The 13,178-nt window shown below is 44.5% G+C and overlaps 2 protein-coding genes across 4 annotated transcripts; one reads left to right on the forward strand and one right to left on the reverse strand.

The window, feature by feature from the left end:
* Positions 1-6,385: 6,385 nt before the first annotated feature.
* Positions 6,386-10,385, reverse strand: LOC106585462 (protein GUCD1). Of its 2 annotated transcripts, XM_045706727.2 has the most exons (7): positions 10,016-10,385; positions 9,708-9,888; positions 9,393-9,477; positions 9,124-9,289; positions 8,876-8,967; positions 8,478-8,719; positions 6,386-8,163 (listed from the first exon to the last, which is right to left on the reverse strand). In XM_045706727.2, the coding sequence occupies exons 3-7, from the start codon at positions 9,401-9,403 to the stop codon at positions 8,072-8,074; spliced, it is 603 nt and encodes a 200-aa protein (XP_045562683.1). In that variant the 5' UTR covers positions 9,404-9,477; positions 9,708-9,888; positions 10,016-10,385; the 3' UTR covers positions 6,386-8,071. The 2 variants fall into 2 exon arrangements, with proteins under 2 accessions (XP_045562683.1, XP_014027162.1); XM_014171687.3 differs by lacking the exon at positions 9,708-9,888.
* Positions 10,386-10,725: 340 nt separating this feature from the next.
* LOC106585463 (small nuclear ribonucleoprotein Sm D3) lies at positions 10,726-12,364 on the forward strand. 2 transcript variants are annotated; one of them, XM_014171688.3, is made up of 4 exons: positions 10,726-10,912; positions 11,198-11,327; positions 11,734-11,926; positions 12,196-12,364. In XM_014171688.3, exons 2-4 carry the CDS (start codon positions 11,202-11,204, stop codon positions 12,258-12,260), a joined length of 384 nt encoding a protein of 127 aa, XP_014027163.1. In that variant the 5' UTR covers positions 10,726-10,912; positions 11,198-11,201; the 3' UTR covers positions 12,261-12,364. The 2 variants fall into 2 exon arrangements, with proteins under 2 accessions (XP_014027163.1, XP_014027164.1); XM_014171689.3 differs by having other exon boundaries at positions 10,733-10,912; positions 11,202-11,327.
* Positions 12,365-13,178: the final 814 nt, after the last annotated feature.

Below are 13,178 nucleotides of genomic sequence, written 5' to 3' on the forward strand. Positions count from 1 at the left end.
GCTATGGAAACATATGTCTCCGAATCCCTGCGTCAGGGGTACATTCAGTCCTCCACATCACCCGCCTCCTCAAGTTTATTTTTTGTGAAGAAGAAGAAGGATGGAGGTCTGCGCCCGTGTATTGACTATGGAGGTCTAAATCAGATCACTGTGGGGTACAGTTACCCGCTACCGCTCATCGCCACAGCCATTGAGTCAATGCACGGGGAGCGCTTCTTCACCAAACTAGATCTTAGGAGTGCTTACAACCTGGTACGTATCCGGAAGGGAGACGAGTGGATGACGGCATTCAGTACCACCTCAGGGCATCATGAGTACCTCATCATGCCGTACGGGTTGATGAATTCTCCATCAGTCTTCCAAGCCTTTGTAGACGAGATTTTCAGGGACCTGCACGGGCAGGGTGTAGTGGTGCATATTGATGACATTCTGATATACTCCGCTACACGCGCTGAGCATGTGTCCCTGGTGCACAGGGTGCTTGGACGATTGTTGGAACATGACCTGTACGTCAAGGCTGAGAAGTGCCTGTTCTTCCAGCAGTCCGTCTCCTTCCTAGGGTACCGCATTTCCACCTCGGGGGTGGAGATGGAGAGTGACCGCATTTCAGCCGTGCGTAATTGGCCGACTCCCACCACGGTAAAGGAGGTGCAGTGGTTTCTTGGGTTTGCCAATTACTACCGGAGGTTTATCCGGGGTCTTGATCAGGTAGCGGCTCCCATTACGTCACTGCTGAAGGGGGGGCCGGTGAGTTTGCAGTGGTCGGCTGAGGCGGACAGGGCTTTTGGTCACCTGAGGGCTCTGTTTACCTCGGCTCCCGTGCTGGCTCATCCGGATCCCTCTTTGGCATTCATAGTGGAGGTGTATGCGTCCGAGGCTGGGATAGGAGCTGTGCTCTCTCAGCGCTCGGGTACGCCACCGAAGCTCCGCCCCTGTGCCTTCTTCTCGAAGAAGCTCAGCCCAGCGGAGCAAAACTATGACGTGGGGGACCGGGAGCTGTTGGCTGTCGTAAAGGCTCTGAAGGCGTGGAGATATTGGCTTGAGGGGGCTAAACACCCTTTTCTCATCTGGGCTGACCACCGCAATCTTGAGTACATCCGGGCAGCGAGGAGACTGAACCCTCGCCAGGCAAGGTGGACCATGTTTTTCACCTCTTTTGTGTTTACACTTTCCTACAGACCAGGCTCCCAGAACATGAAGGCAGACTCATTGTCCCAGCTGTATGACACAGAAGAGCGGCCAATAGATCCCACTCCCATACTCCCAGCCTCCTGCCTGGTGGCGCCGGTAGTGTGGGAGCTGGACGCGGACATTGAGCAGGCGTTACATACAGAGCCCGCTCCCGTCCAGTGTCCCGCTGGGCTTCGGTCGGTCGGACAGTGCGCTGTTTGAGCGGGAGGTACTGGTGGCCTACTTTGGGCTAAGGACGTGAGGATTTATGTTTCCTCCTGCTCGGTGTGTGCCCAGTGTAAGGCTCCTAGGCACCTGCCCAGAGGGAAGCTACACCCCTTACCCATTCCACAACAGCCTTGGTCGCACCTGTCGGTGGATTTTTGTACCGATCTCCCCCCTCACAGGGTAACACCGCGATCCTGGTCGTTGTGGATCGGTTCTCTAAGTCCTGTCGTCTCCTCCTTCTGCCCGGTCTCTCCCTACGGCCCTACAGACTGCGGAGGCCTTGTTTACGCACGTCATCCGGCTCTACGGTGTGCCTGAGGATATAGTGTCTGATCGAGGTCCCCAGTTCACGTCTAAGGTCTGGAAGGCGTTCATAGAACGTCTGGGGGTCTCGATCAGCCTTACTTCGGGGTTTCACCCTGAGAGTAATGGGCAGGTGGATTGAGTAACCAGGATGTGGGCAGGTTTCTGCGGTCTTATTGCCAGGACCGGCCGGGGGAGTGGGCGGCGTTCGTGCCCTGGGCCGAGATGGCACAGAACTCGCTTCGCCACTTCTCCACTAACCTCTCTCCTTTCCAGTGCGTACTGGGGTACCAGCCGGTTCTGGCGCCTTGGCATCAGAGTCAGACCAAGGCTCCTGCGGTGGACGACTGGTCCAGGCGCAGAGGAGACATGGGAAGCTGCCCGTGTTCACCTTCGTGCGGTACACCAAATCAAATCAAATCAAATGTATTTATATAGCCCTTCGTATATCAGCTGATATCTCAAAGTGCTGTACAGAAACCCAGCCTAAAACCCCAAACAGCAAGCGATGCATGTGAAAGAAGCACGGTGGCTAGGAAAAACTCCCTAGGAAAAACTCCCTAGAAAGACCAAAAACCTAGGAAGAAACCTAGAGAGGAACCAGGCTATGAGGGGTGGCCAGTCCTCTTCTGGCTGTGCAGAGTGGATATTATAACAGAACATGGTCAAGATGTTAAAATGTTCATAAATGACCAGCATGGTCAAATAATAATAATCATAGTAGTTGTCGAGGGTGCAACAAGCACGTCCGGTGAACAGGTCAGGGTTCCATAGCCACAGGCAGAACAGTTGAAACTGGAGCAGCAGCACGGCCAGGTGGACTGGGGACAGCAAGGAGTCATCATGCCAGGTAGTCCTGAGGCATGGTCCTAGGGCTCAGGTCCTCCGAGAGAAAGACAGAAAGAGAGAAAGAGAGAATTAGAGAGAGCATATTTAAATTCACACAGGACACCGGATAAGACAAGAGAAATACTCCAGATGTAACAGACTGACCCTAGCCCCCCGACACATAAACTACTGCAGCATAAATACTGGAGGCTGAGACAGGAGGGATCAGAAGACACTGTGGCCCCATCCGATGATACCCCCAGACAGGGCCAAACAGGCAGGATATAACCCCACCCACTTTGCCAAAGCACAGCCCCCACACCACTAGAGGGATGTCTCCAACCACCAACTTACCGTCCTAAGACAAGGCCGAGTATAGCCCACAAAGATCTCCGCCATGGCACAACCCAAGGGGGGGGGGCGCCAACCCAGACAGGAAGGCCACGTCAGTGACTCAACCCACTCAAGTGACGCACCCCTCCCATGGACGGCATGGAAGAACACCAGTAAGCCAGTGACTCAGCCCCTGTAATAGGGTTAGAGGCAGAGAATCCCAGTGGAAAGAGGGGAACCGGCAAGGCAGAGACAGCAAGGGCGGTTCGTTGCTCCAGCCTTTCCGTTCACCTTCACACTCCTGGGCCAGACTATACTTAATCATAGGACCTACTGAAGAGATAAGTCTTCAGTAAAGACTTAAAGGTTGAGACTGAGTCTGCGTCTCTCACATTGGTAGGCAGACCATTCCATAAAAATTGAGCTCTATAGGAGAAAGCCCTACCTCCAGCCGTTTGCTTAGAAATTCTAGGGTCAATTAGGAGGCCTGCGTCTTGTGACCGTAGCGTACGTGTAGGTATGTACGGCAGGACCAAATCGGAAAGATAGGTAGGAGCAAGCCCATGTAATGCTTTGTAGGTTAGCAGTAAAACCTTGAAATCCGCACTTGCCTTAACAGGAAGCCAGTGTAGGGAGGCTAGCACTGGAGTAATATGATCAAATTTTTTGGTTCTAGTCAGGATTCTAGCAGCCGTATTTAGCACTAACTGAAGTTTGTTTAGTGCTTTATCCGGGTAGCCGGAAAGTAGAGCATTGCAGTAGTCCAGCCTAGAAGTAACAAAAGCATGGATTAATTTTTCTGCGTCATTTTTGGACAGAAAGTTTCTGATTTTTGCAATGTTACGTAGATGGAAAAAAATCTGTCCTTGAAACAGTCTTGATATGTTCTTCAAAAGAGAGATCAGGGTCCAGAGTAACGCCGAGGTCCTTCACAGTTTTATTTGAGACGACTGTACAACCATCCAGATTAATTGTCAGATTCAACAGAAGATCTCTTTGTTTCTTGGGACCTAGAACAAGCATCTCTGTTTTGTCCGAGTTTAAAAGTAGAAAGTTTGCAGCCATCCACTTCTTTATGTCTGAAACACAGGCTTCTAGCGAGGGCAATTTTGGGGCTTCACCATGTTTCATTGAAATGTACAGCTGTGTGTCGTCCGCATAGCAGTGAAATTTAACATTTTCGAATGACATCCCCAAGAGGTAAAATATATAGTGAAGACAATAGTGGTCCTAAAATGGAACCTTGAGGAACACCGAAATTTACAATTGATTTGTCAGAGGACAAACCATTCACAGAGACAAACTGATATCTTTCCGACAGATAAGATCTAAACCAGGCCAGAACTTGTCCATGTAGACCAATTTGGGTTTCCAATCTCTCCAAAAGAATGTGGTGATCGATGGTATCAAAAGCAGCACTAAGATCTAGGAGCACGAGGACAGATGCAGAGCCTCGGTCTGACGTCATTAAAAGGTCATTTACCACCTTCACAAGTGCAGTCTCAGTGCTATGATGGGGTCTAAAACCAGACTGAAGCGTTTCGTATACATTGTTTGTCTTCAGGAAGGCAGTGAGTTGCTGTGCAACAGCTTTTTCTAAAATTTTTGAGAGGAATGGAAGATTCGATATAGGCCGATAGTTTTTTATAATTTCTGGGTCAAGATTCGGCTTTTTCAAGAGAGGCTTTATTACTGCCACTTTTAGTGAGCTTGGTACACATCCGGTGGATAGAGAGCCGTTTATTATGTTCAACATAGGAGGGCCAAGCACAGGAAGCAGCTCTTTCAGTAGTTTAGTTGGAATAGGGTCCAGTATGCAGCTTGAGGGTTTGGAGGCCATGATTACATGTTTGACATTAGCGAAGCTTGCATTAAAGAAAACCTTGTGAGTTCTATAAGATAGATAGCTCTGAATCCATAATAATATTATGGCAAAGGTTGAAAACCCATAACACTTATGTTTTCTCAACTACAAGTTATGGTCAATAATGTCGAAGGCTGCACTGAAATCTAACAGTACAGCTCCCACAATCTTCTTCCTATTGATTTATTTCAACCAATCATCAGACATTTGTGTCAGTGCAGTACATGGTGAGTGCCCTTCTCTATAAGCATGCTGAAAGTCTGTTGTTAATTTGTTTACAGAGAAATAGCATTGTATTTGGTCAAACACCATTTTTTCAAACAGATTGCTAATAGCTGGCAGCAAGCTGATATGTCTGCTGTTAGAACCACTAAAGGCTCTTGGGTAGCGGAATGACTTTGGCTTCCCTCCAGGCCGAAGGACAAAGACTTTCCTCTAGACTCAGATATATAAGCAGAAATCCTCTTCAACTCAGTGAGCCCATGTGGTCAATTGAGGCTAGGAATGCAGCTATAGCAAACCACTGCTTCACCTGTGGAATCAACCTTGTTGGGACAGTAAATACCACCAAAGACTGGTTTATGTTGTTCCACATTATCTCTTTTACAACCTCTTATTACTGAGCCAAGTCCTAGGGGCATTGAAACATCTATTCCGTTCTGCCCTCTACTGCCTCGATAGTCCAATTATCCATGATATACTGGTATCCTCTCTTTTGTGTGTAGCCTCATATAGTATGCCACTGCAAGACTTCACAGCTGGTGAACACAACTACATTATGTATGAACCATCATAATGCAGTTTCCTGAAGAGGACATCTCTCTTGTTTTATGTAGGAGCACTTTAAGAATGAGTTCACCTCTGGGAATGGAAAAAAAAGGTATGAATCTTTCACTGTTTTTTTAGGACAGTGTAGTATCATGCATATTACTGCATATCTGTTTTTCAACTAAGTACTCAATTAACACTGCATCTTTCTGTCAAGAATTTGACATGGATGTCTGCATGAATAGAGATAATTCTGAATAAGTAAAGCATACAAAAGGGATATCCAGAAATGGGTCAGGTCTATACCAGCGTCATTGACAGTGAGCCTCAATGGCATAGACCCATGTTTGATATATGAGCCACACCCCAGTGCAGTGTGTCTGTCTGCCATTTACATTCTGCATCCAGAACAGGCCTGGGGCCAGGTGCCATGTTAACAAGTGTCATGTTGCTGAACGTTAGCCTCACAGCACATTCATATCCATAGACCTCATGACCCATGCATAATGTTGCAGGTTGTCTACCTGTGAAACTCTAACAGACATCACTGTCTGGTCTAACCTGTATCATGTTCAGTTACACAATAACATAAACCTGGTATATTACATTTGCATAAGTAGTTTGCACTACTATATCTGCAGATGACTGGGAGGTGTGGGGAGTATTCAGAGGAGCTCACCAGGGCAACCAAGCATGACTTCAAGCCGAACATTATCAAGGAGTAGAAGATCGATATGACCTGAAGATACCCCTAAACAAAGAGACGTGCTGCACTGTAGACAGTAGGCTATCTCAATGAGAGGACATGAGGTCAATGTTGAGGAAGACATGATTAGTGCTATCAAGATTATTAACAGACCAAACAAGCCAACCATAAGCTAAAGCAAAGAATGTGTTCAAATTATTTTATTGAGTACAGTACATACATGGAATTGTATATTTCATAAAAATAAAGCCATTTTAACACATTCCATTTGTTCATAACAAAAATACACAAGCAGGAATAAATCATTGTCATCCCATTTAGATTGGGAAAATATGTTATCATGGTAAAATGAAAATTAAATAATACATAATTATGGCTGGTACAAAAACCAAAGTGCAATAACATCATCCATGATACCAAAATATAAAAATAAATGTTGAAAGAGAATAAAGAAGTCATTCTGTGTGTTGCCTCCACTTGATTGTTATTTTCAACAGAAAATATCTTATGATCTAATAATTCCTTTAAAACTTGGAAGGTAGTGTTAAATATGTCATATACTGAAGCAAAACCTGCAAGGCATCCATCTACCGGGTACCGACTATTTCACACTTTCCACTGTCTCCATTCTCCCTTTTCCAAACTCAAAGAGCATGGAGATCGAGGCATGTAGTGCAACACGGACAAAACGTCAGACAGTGGAGGCTGGTGGGATGAGCTATAGGAGGATCAGGCTGATTGTAATGGCTGGAATGGAATTAATGGGACGGATTCGAACATGTGGTTTCCATGTTTGATACAGTTTCATTAATTCCATGCCAGCCATTACAATGGGCCCGTCCTCCTATAGCTCCTCTCACCAGCCTCCACTGCCTCCAGATGAAACTATAACTGATTCTCTGTAATAATCTCCTTGATGTGAACGACACTGACATGGACTGTAATCATTGGTTCACACAACAAAAGCAAAGTCTGTACAAAGCAGCAGGCTGAGGTTGAACATGATGTCCTGATGACTGACACCGTGGCCTGCCAGGCAGATTTGGTTCCATAAACAGGCTATGGGTCAAGGTGTATTGCATTAAAGAAAATACATTTGTAACATGGGTTTGTTATTGTAGTACAACACATTAGACTCTATGGACATTAATTACCTGAGTCTTTTAAAAACAATTTCTCCCTCTATTCCATGTTATTAGAAAATACTAAATAATACATGAAGTTTAACAAACAGTATCAAAATAACTATTAATAAAATAAGACGAGGCTAGTCTAAGGGGATGAAAGCAGCAATACATGGCCCATCAGACTTGCATGACACCAGGTAAAACCAAAGAAAGCATCATGTTGCCATAAGCCCTTGTATGTGCATTGTTTTGTCCTCTCCAAGTCTAGAATCAACTTGAGTGTCATGTTATTTTTTCCACCCAACATTAGGAAAAGGATTTCAAGTCTTGCACTGCTCACCATTTCACACATCAATTGGTAGAATCAACTAACTGAAGTAAAACTAAACAAAATGGGACACAGGAAAAATTCATTTATTCTATATCATCTATCTGCTTGTCCCCCAACCAACTTACAAACCACACTTTATTTATGTCTTCAGTGATTATTCCTTTACACACTGACAACTAGCATGGGCTATGTGAAGTGAGGCGGGTGTGGTGACGTTGGAGTGGTGTTGTGTGTTCGGTGAGCAGTCAGTTAGCCCTGGAGAGGACAGCCCGGGACCATCTACAACACTGGGCTAGAGCTGGAACCAGCAGTCCCAGTTCAGGGACCTGTAGACCCACTGGTGTGTCATCATAGTGAGGATGGGGCGCCATAGCAATGTGGAGACCATCTGCATCTTCATTGTCCCTAAGCCATCAGCTCTCCTTGAAGATGAAAAGAATATCCTCATCTGTCCCGTAGCTCATTCGAGCCTCTTCAAAGTTACTAATGCTGGTGCAACACACACCTGTAAGCAAAACACACAAAGGCTTTCGGTCAATGTGATATTTTCACTCTTACTCAATCTCTCTGTGCTTATTGACAAGAACATGGTCAACTTTTCACCCTCTGGTTACATGTTCATGCAAAGCACCATGCAGGGCACAGAGTCAGGTGCAGGTGTTATGTTATTGTGAAATTTATTAAGAAGCACTTAGATTTAGAACTTGGAATGCCAAAAAATACAATGTGATTTATTCCACACTTATACTTAATGAATATATGGGTCTAGTAAGTCAGTGGCCCTGTCTACTGTTGGAAATGTGTAGAGGGAGGACTAACGGTCTGAGTAGGCAGGGTTGTTGTAGAAGATGCAGCCAGTGCTCCGGTTGAAGCCGCACACCACCACAAAATGACCCTGGTATTCTGGCTTCCTGCAGAAGCACTTCTGGCCCACAGGCAGGAAACAGCAGTACTTGACAGGCGAAGAGCAGAGTTCACACACCAGAACCACAGCGTTGACCAGCACTATGGCCACATGGCCCTGGTCAATATGTTCCTGGATTTCCTGAATTGTCACAGAGCTACAGGTGACATTCAAAAAGGCAGAAAGTTAGCATCTCTTAGTTGTTTTCTGTCTAGGTCTGTAAAAAAACTATTACTAACCAGACAAGCTGGTAGATTTGGAACAATTTGTCTTTTTTCTATATCCGTGCAAGTTTTTCACAAAGTTAACTAACCATTTATTCACCACCACACCCTTGCTTTCAGCCTTTAGGAAGAGTTCGTTGACTCGGTCTTCCTCAGTGTCAAAATGCTTCTTGTAGAAGGACTGGAAACAGATGAAAGAAACATAAACATGGTAAGTCTCTCAGGTACGTATTAGTTAAGGACATTTGTTATGGTGGGCTACATGATAATTAAATGTACTTAACCTTACATTATAACTATTGTACTTGTGATGGCCTACAAAGTGTTGACTCATTACCTGATTCCTGAAGCCCTTGTCAACACCCAGTGTCTGAGTGCAGAAGCGGTGCCGGACCCTCAGCTGGCACATGAGGTAAGCCAAGTCAATTGTCCAGACGCTCTGCGTCAGCTTCAACTCCCAGCAAGCACCCTGAAACTCCTCATCACTCACAGGGTGGAGGTACCTGCCAAATTATTTTATATGATGAAGTCTTCAGCTACACAATGCACTGTAGTTAAAATGCAGACCCATGTCTGTATGCAGTATATGATGAAAGGTCCTCTTACTTCAAAACCATTCTGGAGCAGGCTAATCCACAGTCCCAATGGTACAGCTGCCGAATGACAGGTACATTCAGCAGGACAGCATCATCTGTCAAAAACAAGATGTGATGAGGCTGATGGAAAGAATTACACAATTTTAGCTACCGGTCTCACCTGGCCTATAATATGTCAGTTTCCTACTGTTGTGGCAAGCTTCTCCAAATTAATTAAAATCATGTTTACAAAAGTAAATAACTACTGTAGCTAGCTAACTAATGTTTTTCTAATGGGTTGGACATTCCTTTAGCATCACTGATAAACACAGCAAGTGTTATTTACATGTGACAATGTCATGAGATGGATGGGATGCCCTGGTTCGATCCCGGGCTGTAACACAACCGGCCGTGATCGGGAGTCCCTTAGGGCGGCGCACAATTGGTTCAGCGTCGTCCGGGTTAGTTGGGGGTTTGGCCGGGGTAGGCCGTCATTGTAAATAATGAGTTGTTCTTAATTGCCTTGCCTAGTTAAATAAAGGTTAAATTAAAAAAATGCTTTTGCTTCACATTAAATTGGTGGTTAGCTAGCTAAGTTAGGTGGGGTCTACTACCATTCACAAAACACTCTCTAGATAACTAGAACACACGTACCTGACATTCTGTTGGTGTGTTCTTTGCTGCTAGATGCAAATCACAAACTAGTTAGACTTGCTTACGGTCGGTAGCTAGTTAATCCTTCGGAGTTGGATTGCCTCATGAGGGTGTTGGCTAGCACTGCCTGGCGCTAGCAACCGAATTAGTGTACTCTAGAACATATCATTATTTACATCTGGTTGGTCGACTTAATAGTCAATTCGCCCACTAACTGTTAGATCATTGAAAGTGGATTCATGTGAATTGTTTAATGTTTTCTTGTACTGATAGCTAAGCTAGTTCTGTTCGGATAGCTAGCTGGGTTTCTTCAAATAATTGATACGAACGAGGATTGCGAGTCAAACTCACTTCCGGTAGCTAGTGGCGCCCGCACACCCAAATGTTGTTTATAGCGCGCGCACACACACACACGCACACACTTAAAAGTGGATCCAGAAACTACACTGCCACCAAAATAACCCTGGTCGCAAACAAGAACAACATCTATCACAGAGTGTATCCCAAATTATTAGAGTCGCTTAATTGTTGTTCATACTATAGATGGAATATAAAAAAAACGTATTAAATTGAATTGAGCGTTGTCTGTAAAAGAAAAAAGCTTTAGTAGTGAACTAAACTGCACCGTTGGCAGGACGTCAGTAGGTGGCAGCACACACAGTTCTCGCTCTAGTTTTCACCCTGCATCGCCACAGATAGAACAATGAGCTATTAGTTATAAAACGTCTTTGCCATGTCTATGAGTGAAACAAACAGGAAATACACGGGTCTGGAGAGGCTAGCTTTCAAACAAGCAGGACATCTTTGCCATTCACCCATAGCTAGACTAGACCTAAATAAAAATATTAGCAATCTAGTTGAATAATTTCCACGAACTTGTTAGCAAGGATTTAAACGGTAAGACATTACGGTTATCATAATCTATCTAGCTATTAGCATTATAGCAGTGCACACGGAAATGAGCTAGCTACAGTACGTATCATTCGGCGCTAACGTTAGATAGTTATCGTTAGCCAACGTTAGCTACCAAGCATAGCTAGCTAACATCCAGCTAGCCAATTCCATTCATCCTGTTTTAGCTACTAACGTTTAACTACTGATTTTAGTGACAAATAACATCAACCAGAAGCTAACTGTTTTATATTTCCCTAAAACCATTACTGTATTTGTGGTGGTGCTCAGAAAGATGTCCATTGGAGTGCCAATCAAAGTCCTTCATGAAGCTGAGGGCCACATCGTTACCTGCGAGACCAACACCGGGGAGGTGTACCGGGGGAAACTCATTGAAGCTGAGGACAACATGAACTGCCAGGTAATAACATGCGTCTCAAACTTTAAAGTGGATTTCATGCCTAACATGAATTACAATTTTATATAATGTATCATTCTGAACATGTTGCATCAAGTTCTCTTAAGTTCTAAGTTCCTTACTAGTCTATATTTTAATATTATGATGGTCCCGTGTGGCTCAGTTGGTAGAGCATGGTGTTTGCAATACCAGGGTTGTGGGTTCGATTCCCACGGGGGACCAGTCGGATGTCATTCACTACTGTAAGTCGCTCTGGATAAGAGCATCTGCTAAATGACTAAAATGTACAAATCAGCATCTCTTTTCCCTGAAGCCCTCATAAAGAGTAGTCCTCCACAACCTACCCGCCAACCTCTCCCTTTCTAATCTAATTTGATGTATTTCTTATTCAACATTCTGTCCCCTCCAGATGGCCAACATCACAGTGACTCACAGAGATGGCCGTGTAGCCCAGCTGGAGCAGGTGTACATCCGAGGCAGCAAGATCCGATTCCTTATTCTACCAGACATGCTGAAGAACGCACCAATGCTAAAGAGTATGAAGAACAAGAACCAGGGAGCTGGAGCTGGGAGAGGCAAAGCTGCCATTCTCAAAGCACAAGGTATAGATTTGATTACATTCTGGCCCTAATCAGATCTTCTTTGAATCCAACTGGCCTGCGTGCGCCATCATGCCAACTCTTTGTCAGTCATTGTGATGCCAAACGTGTTTGGCTTGACTATAACAGCAATGGAGTTGGCGTTAGCAGGAGCACAAAGAGATCTAGGCCCAGGCTAGTATCCTATTGGATTTGCTACATAAATTATGGAAGCAGATTATTGTAATAATGTATGTTGATTGATGAACAATTTGCTTTGTCTCCTCTCCCAGTGGCTGCTAGGGGTCGAGGACGTGGAGGGATGGGAAGAGGAAATATGTTCCCGAAAAGACGATAATTTTAAAAATGATTTTCTACTTTCTATAATACCGCTTGTTTGTTGTTATTTTGTTGATAAATGATGCGAAATACCATTTCCATATTAAAATGATTTTCTTAATATTTATCTGTTCCTTGTTATCAGGTAGCAAATAACTTTAGAGTAGCCATAATAGATTCCGACCCTACGCTTGCTTACAGCTGCACTGGGGTCGAACAGGTTTCCTGTTTAGATTAAAACACAGTGGAGCCGGTGCAAGATATGGCTCGGGAAATATACCTCAATGTAGGGATGAGAAATTAGTTGTACGCCGAATTGTCCCATTATCCCAACTGTAACATTGAGGAGATTGAACGACTGCTAGTTTAAGTAAACTGCTGTTTTTGTTCTCATGCTAGCTAGCAGTAGCCATTGGCGTTGTTATGGAATGTTCCGTTGAACAACAAAGGAGCTGATTGGCTGACACTACCATTCCAAAATGTCTGCTCTTGCTTCTGCTACCTAGAATTAGGACGAAAAGGGCAGTTTTCTGTAACTAGCAGTCGTTCAATCTTATCGGTATAACAGTTGAGGTAAAGGGACAATTCGGAGTACAACGCATTTCTCATTCCTGGATTATGGTTTGTCTTCTGAGCCATATCTCATGTCTTAATCTAAACAGGAAGCCTGTCGACCGCAGTGCACATATAAGCAAGCATTCTGGCTAAACTTCAGAGCAGTTTGATAGGTCGTACACTGAAGAGGCTTAGTTGAAAAGTTAAGGAAATATGAGTGTATGCATGATGTTTAGTGGCAGGGGCTGGATATTGGAGGTGGGTAAAGGTCTGGACAAAAAGAGCATGGCTTCAAGGTTCTTGTTTACACATTATAAGCGGTTCTGTAGTACTTTGCAAACCTGTGGAAATAACATAGTCTTATTGAAAAGCTACATTTATT

Source organism: Salmo salar, chromosome 24, assembly GCF_965601325.2.
Source record: "Salmo salar chromosome 24, fSalSal1, whole genome shotgun sequence".
NCBI classification, from domain to species: Eukaryota; Metazoa; Chordata; class Actinopteri; order Salmoniformes; family Salmonidae; genus Salmo; species Salmo salar.

What these genes read in the sequence shown, in the direction of transcription:
- LOC106585463 (XM_014171688.3), top strand. Translation starts at nt 11,202, where the DNA reads ATGTCCATTGGAGTGCCAATCAAAGTCCTTCATGAAGCTGAGGGCCAC. An exon ending in AGGACAACATGAACTGCCAG is followed by an intron (nt 11,328 to 11,733) that starts GTAATAACATGC and finishes TGTCCCCTCCAG; the next exon opens with ATGGCCAACATCACAGTGAC. An exon ending in TGCCATTCTCAAAGCACAAG is followed by an intron (nt 11,927 to 12,195) that starts GTATAGATTTGA and finishes CTCCTCTCCCAG; the next exon opens with TGGCTGCTAGGGGTCGAGGA.
- LOC106585462 (XM_014171687.3), bottom strand. An exon ending in ACAAGGGCTTCAGGAATCAG is followed by an intron (nt 8,968 to 9,123) that starts GTAATGAGTCAA and finishes ATCTGTTTCCAG; the next exon opens with TCCTTCTACAAGAAGCATTT. An exon ending in CAACCCTGCCTACTCAGACC is followed by an intron (nt 8,164 to 8,477) that starts GTTAGTCCTCCC and finishes TTTTGCTTACAG; the next exon opens with GTGTGTGTTGCACCAGCATT.